Genomic DNA, 11,287 nt, shown 5'->3' with positions numbered 1-11,287 from the left:
CTGTATCAAAAAGAGAATTCAAATATAAAGAACAACGGCTCATTGTGTTGTATGCTCTGAATGTACACACACACACACTCACACACACTCACACACAGCACAATGAAATTACATCAAAGACAACCTTAGTACACTGCAGCAAGTCAGGAATTATTTTATCTCCACAAATATACACAGCCTCGTTTTGCCCCGTGTGGGTTGATTGAAATACGCATTTTAAAACAGCAACATTAAATTAAATTGGGTTTGATAATACACATACATATGTACACAAAGTGTGCCTTTTTAATATACAAGTGTCTTTGTAAAAGAAAATTTAAAAATGTAAAAAGCTATTGTATAAAAGATGGCAGTGATCCATTCATTCGTCTTCTGTGGTTCATAGAAATGTCAAATCTCTTTTCTGACAATTTGTTTCCTTGGCAGTAGCATTAAACAAAATAGAGGGGAATTCTTTTACGTTTGATCCAGACACGCGGCTTCAACACATCCAGGTTGGAGTGAGCAGACACCTCCATACAATCCTCTCCGACCCCAGCTACAACTTCATCCACATCCTCAACGGCACGAAAGGCAGACACACCACAGCTCTGGGTGTCAGACACTAGTGGTTTGGTAACGAAACTACAGTCCAGGACTCTGTGCTGCCATGGCAACCTCTTCAGACCACAGCGCGAATACGAATTCACCCCGCAGCGGGACTCGCCCCCACCTGCTGCTTTAAGACCAAAGAGAAATACTTAAGTGGCCGGCCGTGGGTGCACACAGGGCTCACGCTCGCCCTCTACAGGTAGTTAGACGCCACGAAGCCTTGGCTGTGGCTGACTCGGCTCTGGTGGATCATGGCGCGGTCGTACGCCACCTGGACAGACTTGCGGATGCTGGACTTGCGGCCCTCCATTATGCGCAGCTTGTCCGCTGTGTCGTCTACACCCAGGGGTGTCACCTTCTCACGTGGGAGCCACTGCCTGCAACACCAGAGACACATGTCGACTGTTAATCTGATGCTCACTTCCACTGCTTTACATTGTATCATTTTTCTATGCATTTGTGGCTTTGATATTAACGTACATAACTGCAATAATGATAATAAACTTTATTGATAGAGCACTTTTCATACAAGAGATGTAGCTCAAAGTGCTTTACAAAAAAAAATTAAATAATGGTGGATAGAGGGATGAAAATAGACAAGACAGTAGATGATAAAATATGTAAATAAAAATAAAAACAGTTTCTTTTGCATAAAATTGTGTTGTTTTTCCTTAAAGTCTTAGTTAAGGTTTCCTTGAAATAAAAGTGGTTGCACAAAACACCCTTAAATCTTCTCCTTAAGGTTTCCTGAAAATGTAAAGTATTTAAGGTTTTCTCCTTATCTTAGCCTTATACTCAAAGAATCACTTAAAGTTAATTAAACCATTGCACAAAAAAAAAAGCTTAAGGTGCCTGTGACTGTTTTCACTGCAACATGATGATAACTGAAGAAAATGAAGCGTGGGAGAAACTGATGGACGCCCTCAATGCCGCATTCCTTTAATGTTGCCAGCTTCCCAAAAGTGATAGCAGGTATCACAAGCTAATGCCAGCAAGCAAACGGTCTCCATGGAAACAGAAAGCAAACGGTCTCCATGGAAACAGCCGAGTTTAACCACTGCAGCAATCTCTTTTACGGCTGTAAAGAGATTCTGTGCAACGCCCTCAGCTGAGGAGAAATCAAACCTTAAGTGTTAAATTTAAGTTGTTTTGTGCAACAGTAGAGGATGTAAGAGCTCATGAAGGATTATGAAATTACAGAGAATCTGCAATGTAGCTTTATAAGCATATAATATAAACTATATACGTTTACTTATTCATGAAGAAGTCATGGTTTTTCAAATGAATTGGCACAATAACAACTTTCTTCTTCTTCTTCTTCTTCTTCTTCTTCTTTAGAGCTGCAGGTTGGCCTGGGAGTTATGATCCTCCGGGACCGGACGGTTCGACCAGCCGATCAGCGACGGCGGGTCTGAGGAGCAGTTTGTTTTCCAGTTAGTCACATTTGAAACTCACCACGTTCGCTTGTTGTCAAAGAAAAGCACCAGGTAGAGCCTCTCGTTGGTCTCCTCCTGTCTCTGCTCCCCCAGGCGGAGGACGTCTTTGGGTGGGACGGGGATGGGCACCCCGTTGTGCAGCAGGCCGTCCTCGGGCATCTCTGGGTCGATGATCTGGAACCAACACACAGTGAGTCCAGAGGGGGGACCTCAGGTTTGTTCCTGGCACCGCACCCTCACACAGTTGTAATTAAACACTAAGAAATCACTGAGATTATAAATTCTCAAAATATGGTTTGGTGGAAGCTGCCTATTTATAAAAAGCTACAGCACCTGTTGACAACCCAGGTTAGGTGGAGCTTCAGTAACACTAGATGAAATAAGGGATTACCAGAGCAGGGTAGGAGGGATATCCTCGACATTTGGCCCAAACCAGATCGAGAGACTCCAGCTCCGTCTCATCCTCAGACGTTTGGCTGCCGTTCCCTGAAAGACCAGGAAACCAAACGCAAGTACAGTTTAAAAGCAGTGTTTTGATTGGCTGTGTGCAGAGAGCTTCTTCGTATGTGTGAACGGGTCATGAAGCACATATCGGGGGAACATTCATGAGACCAACAAATATAGAACTTAAATTTCTTCCTTTTGGGAAGTGATTTTTTTTTAAAAACCTTGTGGACATACAACATGACATTTGGAGCAGATTGCTGTTTATGATGTAACACAAAAAAACCATTTGATTTAAAAAAAAAAAAGAAAAAAAAGAAAAAAGAAAAACCTACCGGTGTAATCTGAGTCTCCATTAACTATCTCCATGAAGGGAACTTTGGAAAGAGCCGGTTTCCCGAGGCTCCGTTTGGGTGGCGAGCTGCTGTAAGACAACACAGTGTGATGTCAGCGTATTGTCAATCATGACTAAAACCAAACAAGCGATGACAGCAGACACATCATGTCTTACATCTCTTTGTGGAGGACCGGGCAAGGGCTGTACTCAGCATCAGAGCCGCCATCTTTGTGCTTGTTGAAGCCGTTGGTCAGTCCTGAAAGTAAATGAGAGGGAAACGTCAGAACAGCTGCTGCTGGAACAACAAGAGCAGGAGGAAAAACCAGACAGAAAACAGAAAAGAGGATATATTTAGTCTTTTCTCAGTCACAATGAAAACAACAACACATGCAGGGGAGAGAGAGAGAGAGAGAGAGAGAGAGAGGGCTTGAGTGAATCAAAGCACTGCACACAGCTCTACAGCGAGGAGATAGATATATTTTTTTAGTTGGTTATGAAACTGTGGCGGGACTAATTAGACTGTGTCAGAGGACGTCAGTAGAGTGGGCGGTCCTTCAGTGTGGACCAGGACACATCTGTGTTCACGCTGCTGAAAGGATGTGGTCCAGATGGGATCTCAAATGTGTTCTCAATGCGTTTCATGTGCGTTCACACCTGAACTTAAGAGCTGACCACAGATCACCTGAGACGCTTGTTAATACCAGGTCTAAACAGGGCCATAGATAATAAGGGTGGGGGGTGGTGCTCCAACATGCTCCTACTGCTGTGACTGAGTAGCTCGCTTTGTTTCCTCACATCACAAGAGAAAGAATACATGAAAGCTGATCAAACTAAACCTCGACATGTTTAAAATCATCAGTGTTAGCTTGTTAACCCGAGGAGAAAAACAGATGATGATGAAAACTGATGAAAAGGCAAGTTGAGAAAGATGGGAAACTCAAACATCTGTAACTGCGCTCCAACAACTCGTACTTTCCTCCACTTATTTTTTTTGTGTCACGTTATTTGTACCAAGACTCTTCAGACAATCGACTGGTGGCTAACATCAAATGCGAATTCAACAGATTACAAACTGATGAACTCTAATATCAGTAACCATGTAAAGCCGCTCACCACTTTCCAGTGTGTGGTTTGGTGTCCTCTCTAGCTCCCCGTCTGAGCACGCGTCTCGACTGGGGGTCCACTGTTCGTTGAGGGTGGGGGGTCCTGGGCTTTTCTGTGGCGTCTTGGAAGGAGTGGACAAAGGTGTGGAGGATGGGGTGCTGGCTGTGGAGTTGGGTGCTGTGGGGGGGTTGCCTGCGTTCTCGTCCTGCAGCCCCTTTCCATTCATCAAAGGATTGTCTCTGTCTCTGAACAGCTTTGCTCCATTTTTTGCCTTTTTGAATAACACGGAGGTCCGTCGCCCGACTCCGCCGGTGGTGGGCCGCGGGGGGGTGCTGAGCTCTGGCAGACCGTTGGCCACCGCCTGCCCTTCACTGTGCAAACTGGGAGGCGGCGACGCCGGCCGCTCACGCATTTTAGTGCAATTAATGTTCTCTGTGGCGCCGTCTGAGATGTCGCTGTCCATCTTTAAGCGCTTGCAGGGCCAGCTGGGGGACTGGGGCTCCCCTGTGATTGGCCGCAGGGTGGGAGGCTCCAGAGGTGCGTCTCCCTGTCGCGGAGGAGGAGCCGGCCCTGTAGGTTCCAGTGTTGGCGGTGAAGTGGATTTGAGATCTTCTGGAAGATGAGAGGAGAAAAAATGAAATTCCATTTCACTCAGCACTTATTTGAAATGAATGTCCACTTAGTATGTAGTGTGATGTGGTGGTGTAGTATTCACACTGGAAAATGGTGTCACTTCGTAATGATTAACATTTCATTCTAACAGTCTAACCACAGTCCAAAGGGAGTTGAGGTTTTCTGCAGATATGGAGGACCTTGTCAAGACGAGTGAATAAATAACTTTGCTCTCACAACTGTACACCAGCAACATGGTAACATGGCAGCATTTCATGACGTCACTGACACAAATCACAGGTGCTCTGCCGCCCTCCTCTACGGTGACAAGACTGTTTGACTGGACTAGCCTGTAGTAAGTGGGATGATATGGCATGACTGTACGTGGCCAATGGAGAGTGGTGAGTCCATGACAGTGATGTATAGAAGAGGTGCAGACATAGAGTGCACTGGGAGAGAGGAGTTGTGAGGCAGCCATGGCTAACGAGACTCTGTGGGCCCCTACTTACTAGACTGGAGACAGTGGGGTGGTTGGGGTTGGTGCGTGGGGGGGACCCTGGCTCAATTACCTGAGGACAATGTTCCGTTAGCTCATGTTCACAACTGGTCTCATTGAAAAAAAGTGGCTTTTAAAAAAGGTACATGCATTGGCAATTTCATAACTGTTGAAACGTCAGTGCCTTTCATCACCCACCTTTGTCTGAAGACGAAAGGCCGTTATCCGCCTTGGCGTCTTTGTCCTCGTCTTCCTCGTCGTCCTCGTCCTCGTCCTCGTCCTCTTCCTTCAGGTGATGGAGGCTGTGGCGGGAGTGTTGGCCCTGCCTGTAGCGGATGTTGTTGATCTCGCGACGGAGCAGGCGGATGCGTCGGGTTCGGGCGCCGCTGCATCGCATGGAGGAGACAAAGTCCAGCTTTTCCAGCAGCTCTTTCAGCTGCTCCTCCACGGTCATGTGAAGCCGGTTGTCTGGATCCAGCACACTGTCAACTGCACACAACAGACAGGAGTTAGGCTAACAGAGCAGCTAGCATCCATGTTCCATGAAGTGCGACAAATATGAGTTTAATACTGATTTTTTACTGACAAATTTAAAAGAAAAGAGACTCCCAACATTGACTTCATCTTCAATATATACTGTATATAACCAGAATACTGGACATGGACAAGGTGGTAGCACTTCAAAGTTTTACATAAAGACAAAATGGCACAACTGTCTACAGAGACAGTGCATTGTAGCTACCTTTACATCTCCATCACGAGGATGATTAAGCAGCAACCTATCAACAAATGAATCTAAGACACAAATACTTTGACTCAAAAATCACAGAATTTGTCCAAAACTAAAATCACTTCTCAAAAATTATGATCCAGTAAAAGATGCAAGACCCACTTCTCTCCTGCCAGCTTCCCAAATCTAATATCTAATACACACACACACACACGCACACACACACACTATCTAACATACTAAGGACAAGCGTGTGTCCTCAGGTGCCGCCACAGTGACTCACCATCCTCCCAGGTGCAGCTGTAAAAGTCTCTTTTCTGCGGTGACTCTGGGAGGTGCATGCCAGTGTCCAGGTCCAGGCCGGTGTTGGTGGCTTGTCGTTGTGCGTGGCGCAGTACGGCCCCGCCCAAGTCTCGAAGACGCAGCGCTGCCCGGTGGAAGACGGTGTCCTTGCCGTTATAGAGGAGGCAGTTGGACACCATAAGGTTGAAGTCGGCCTCCAGCTCAGCCACTGAGCGATAGGCGTGACTCTCCAACTTAACGCGTATGGTGGAAAAGTCCATGGGCTGGCTGATGAACTCCAGGTAATCTGGGACCTGAGGACAAGAAATAACTCCTAATGTTAATCACAGGAATGGATGCATATCAGCAAATAAAAGACAAATTTGTTGAAGTGTAAAAAACTGGTGAGCAACGTAACACGAAGCGCCATTAATAATAAGTTGTATCATATAAGAAGGATATGCTCCATGTTTCATAAGATTTGGTTTCAATCTGAAAATTATGACCAACTACTGACATGTGGAAAAAATTTGTTCAGGTTAACCCGTGTTTTGATTTTCTTCCTTGTGACTCACAGACCTCTGACAGCCTCATGTCCACTGTGTTATTTAGAACCGTTCGCCAACATGACAGGCAAGACGAGATTTCTCAGAAACACAGCTAAAATAATTGAGGCTGCTGGTGTGAACATAAACCGTTAGGGTCTTTACATTATCTGAGAGTCCCATGTTTCTCAGTTAACCAAAAATGTGTGTGTGATTTAAAAAATATCTTAAAAAGGCGCAATGAAATATGAGGAATAACATGTTCAGAACCAGCGAGTCCTCCCACTCTGCCACTCTTTATAAACTGCGTGCGAGCATCTGGTGTCAGTGATGTAACATGTCTGACCTCCTTGATGTTGACAGGCTCTGCAAAGATCTGGGCTGTGTCCTTTTCCTGTAGTTGGTCCAGAGTGGAGCGGAGCAGCGCCAACATCGGGGTCAACTGCATCTCCAGGGCTGCCTGGTGAACCTTGACCTGCAGTTGTTAAGACGATATGCACATGACGTCAACATATGTGGACGCTGCATCCACGCTGGAAGCTCAACTGAAGAGAAGCAATGTGAAGTGTTATTTTTCGAGGGGCTGTGTAATGTTAACTAACCATAACAATGTTTTTTTTTTTTTTTTAAATATGGCAACACGATAAGATTGAAAACATGTCCGAGGGACAATCAGAGTATCATCTGAAGTTCAACATCCACAGACAACTGGAGCATCCAACCATCTCAGCACTTCAGAGTACATTCAAGGACACCCTTGAAGTGATTTACATTTTTCTTCCAACCACAAGTAGCTGCTGTTTCCATGTGATTTAAAACTTTTACATTTCAGCCTTGAGATACTGTATTCTGTTTAACGACCTTTATGCTTTTTTTAAAAAAAAAAAAAAAAAAGGGTAAATGGTGAATTGACAAGCCTGAATAGCAAATACATTTAGTCTCCATGCCACACCTGTTCTCGCTTGAGTTTCTCCCTCTTGCGGATGAGCTCCACCAACAGCCTGGCTTTTTCAAGGTCGTGCCGAAGCTTCTGCCAATATCTCAGTGCCTCTCTTGCCGCAGAAACCTTCTCGTCCACCTCAGGCTACAATGTATAAGAAAACATTTTGAGGGTTAAATACTGTACCAGAAGTGTATCTGAAGGCAATCAGTTAACTTTGGTGAGACAGTGGCCTAATAAATAATGCTGAAAACATCACAAAAATGTAATCATTGGAGTGCCAAGGCTGCAGTTGTTTCCTGCCCTGACCTGTTCCGTATTCCTTTGGGATTGGATGTTAGAGTGCAAACGCCGAACCAGCGGCACGCCGTTCCTCGACTGACGCTTCAGTAACCAGAAGTTATGCAGCCTCTGCATGAACTGGTTTTTCCTCTGGAAGATGATTCCTTTGCAGATGATATTCAGCCTGTACAACAGAGGTAGATGCAGGTGGGTTGTATCGTCAACATGACTCATATCTGATGAAAACCATCTTGGTCATATTAAACTTTTGATGAACAACAACATAAAACAAAGAAAAGAAAATCTGACCTGCTCGTGGGGATCTGAGGCACTATCACTTGTGGTGAAGCAGTTTGTTGAGCTGTTGACTCTGTGCCCTTCTTCCCTTTCTTTTTATCCGTTTTGCCATCATCATCAGATTTCCTGCCTTTTTTTGGTGTAGTCGGTCCCTCTGTGTAGGCACTCCGTCCTCTGCTAGCCCTCCCTCTGCTGCCCACCACTCTTCCTTCACTCTCCTCATCTGATACGGTTTCTTGTCCCGGTGGTGAATGGGCCTCGCAGAACGCCGTCTTCTTAACGGAGAACATGGTCCCGTTGACGTTTGTCTCGCGCACTGGATCGATCTTCATAAAGAGGCCAGCGCGCTGAGCACATGTGACGTGAAACGCAGTGTAACAGTTGGCCTTGTGGCACTGAATAGATGCGCCGCGGCCCTTCTGCTTGCACAGGTAGCAGGTCAGTTTCCAGCGTGCTGTGGGAATGTTATTGACCCCTTCTACTGGTTCCAGAAACACTGTGTTGGCAAAGCAGACTTCAGGAATCCAGATGGCACAGACCACATGTGCCCAGCGGCCGTCACTCGTTTGTTTGAAAGCGCCGCCACGGTTTGGACATAGAACACAGTCAACAGGTTTCTGAGGGGACTGGAGGCAGCAGCGGCACAGCCACTGGCCCTCAGGGATATAGGGCACTCCATAACACTCCTGGTGCACAGCCAGGTTGCAGGAGTCACAGAAGAGGATGACGTTGCTGTTGAGGCACTCATCATCCAGGCACACGCAGCAGAAGGCATCATCGTCAACAGTGGTCTGAGAGGGCGCCCGGCTGCGGGCTTCCCGGTACGCTTCCTCCTCCAGTCGGTCCACCAGCAGCTCAAAGGTGTCCGGTGAGACAGCGGAGTAACCGTCTGACGTGCGGCCAGAGTTGACCATCTCCAGCCAGGCGGTGTCCTCTTCGTCCATGTCGTATTCTGCCTCACCTTCCTGCTCCTCAGCTGAACGTTCAATGTAACGGTAATATGCTGTAGGCAGTGGAGGAGCCTCGACTGGCGTGAAGGTTTCTAGCACACGAAACTTAGGCTCAGGGAGGGTCATGTGATGATGGTGTGTTGTGTGTACCTTTTCAGGTGTTTGTAGCTGAGAATTGGGGCAGTGGTTCTTGGAAGGTGGCGGTGCCTTGACAGAGGAACATTTAGAGTCTTTCCTGCGGCCTCGGGGCGTGACTGGTTTGCGGGCTGTTTGGGCGCTGCTGGTGGGAGATGAGGACTGCTCACTGTTCTCCTTGTTGCTGTTACACTCACTAATGTCCTGAGCCATCATCTCATCTTCAGTAATGACCTCCAGGGGATCCAGAATAGAAATGCGGTGAAGCCTACCATCGAGTTCCACCTCCACCACCTTCTGGGCCTGGGCATAGGTCAGGGTTTCTCTGCTTGGAGATGCTTTGAGGCTGTAAGGCGAGGGAGATCGCTGGCGGGCACCCCCACGCCCGGCAGCTGTCCCATTGGACTTTTTGACTTCACCCCCACCCCCACCTCCTCCTCCTCCTCCCCCTCCGGCCGCCTGGCCTTTTCGACGTGGCTTCCTCATAGGCCACTGATCACAATTTCCCTCCTAGTGATTAAAGAGAAAACAAATATAATATGAGAACTCTGTGGTGTCAGACTGGAAATAATAGTTAATATATTTTGTATATTGCACAGCAAAAACCATTTGATGATGATACAGCAAAATTTGAAAATGTTCTGCCATTATTTCACCATTTAAAGTCCCACTGAAATCACATTCAGTTATCCCTTTTTGTAGTCCAAAATGCCAAGTTATTTTTTAAATATATTGTTAATAGTTCTTATAATTTAAAAAGGGAAGAAAATAGACCTTTGGAGAAATATCAGAAATGTTCCTTTCCTCTCAACTGGCTGCAGGGGTGAGAGTATCTGTATTTGATTGACTGCAGCTGGCGGGCTGCCATTGTTGGTGCTATGAGTGGGCAACAGAGACTAAGCAAACAAACTTGACTGTAGCCTACATGTCATGGACAGACAGTGTGTTGTTAGCAGCACTGAAGAGTAAACATCACAGCAGCATCTAACCGGACTGAAGTGACATTTGCAGGTAAGTTTACACGGACTGGTATTCTGTTGTATTCATGCAAAACTAGCGCACGCCATTTTTAAACAAAAAATATATATTAAATTGTCATTTCTATCTATCTACATTTATTCTCTGCCGATTAATTCCCTCTTTTGATCAAGAACTAAAGCAAATTAATGCCATTGTTGTAACAAGGCCAAACAACAACGACGCTAAACTTGCTTTGAACTTCTTGACATATTAAGTCATTCAAAACACATCTGTCATGCGTTGTATGTTACTACACAGTGTTATTAGGCAGGACTGTCACCTGCAGCGTGAACATTCCTTCACACACCTCAACTCACAGCACACTTGCTCACTCAGTGCTGGTAACTAAATGCATAGAGCATCGTATTAACAGCTAACTAACTGTCGCCCTGACGGTTACTCTTCAATGTCTAAACACAGAGAAAAATTGTCTGTAGATTATTCTCGACTTTATCTCATTAACTGTTGGCAACTACTATCACTAGCCACAACACAACGGACACATCCAATCAGCTGTCAGGAAATCATGACTGATCCACTCCGGAGCCAATCAGCTTCAGGAATACAACGGTCTCAACAGATCAGTGCCCTTATTTCGAGAGTAAAATGTCAGCCATATTTACAGTTTTAAAACACTGTTAAAAGCTCTTCTACAGTTTAAATCTTTATAATAATTTTATAATTTTGAAGCGGTGCATCATCTTGTAAATTCGGCATGAAAAATGCACATTATTTTGACAGTATTCCGGTACGCTGACATAAAAGTACAGAGACAAGTAAAAGATATCAGCTAGCTAGCCTGCTAACTTAACAGATTGACAGTACTAACGTTAGCTGGCTTGTTATTTTTTTTTACCCTTGACAAGGCGCAAAACAAGTTGATCACTGCCAGTTAAAACTGTGTTAAAAGTTCTGAACCAGTCAACAACATAGAAGCAGTAGGTAGCAAACATAAGCCATCTTACCTATTATGGCAACTGACTGACACAGGTAGCTCGACAGCCGGCGGTCTGAAGCCGCCTCTACAGTAATGGTTTCCTAGCCAGCCGCCTAACTTGCTGTACTCCCGAAGCTAACAGCTATCGT

The 11,287-nt window shown here is 45.7% G+C and overlaps 1 protein-coding gene across 1 annotated transcript; it reads right to left on the bottom strand.

Annotated features, from left to right (window-relative positions):
• Window positions 1–39: 39 nt before the first annotated feature.
• Window positions 40–9,667, bottom strand: brpf3 (bromodomain and PHD finger containing 3). The gene is made up of 12 exons (XM_022753180.1): window positions 8,109–9,667; window positions 7,827–7,983; window positions 7,530–7,661; window positions 6,924–7,052; window positions 6,034–6,346; window positions 5,219–5,509; window positions 3,922–4,524; window positions 2,983–3,064; window positions 2,807–2,895; window positions 2,419–2,513; window positions 2,047–2,201; window positions 40–968 (listed from the first exon to the last, which is right to left on the bottom strand). The coding sequence occupies exons 1-12, from the start codon at window positions 9,665–9,667 to the stop codon at window positions 785–787; spliced, it is 3,789 nt and encodes a 1,262-aa protein (XP_022608901.1). The 3' UTR covers window positions 40–784.
• Between the last annotated feature and the right edge of the window lie 1,620 nt (window positions 9,668–11,287).

This window comes from Seriola dumerili, unplaced genomic scaffold (genome assembly GCF_002260705.1).
Source record: "Seriola dumerili isolate Sdu_G_001 unplaced genomic scaffold, Sdu_1.0 BDQW01000190.1, whole genome shotgun sequence".
NCBI lineage: Eukaryota > Metazoa > Chordata > Actinopteri > Carangiformes > Carangidae > Seriola > Seriola dumerili.
Note: the sequence above shows the minus strand (reverse complement) of the source record. Positions and strands in the feature narration are given on the sequence as shown.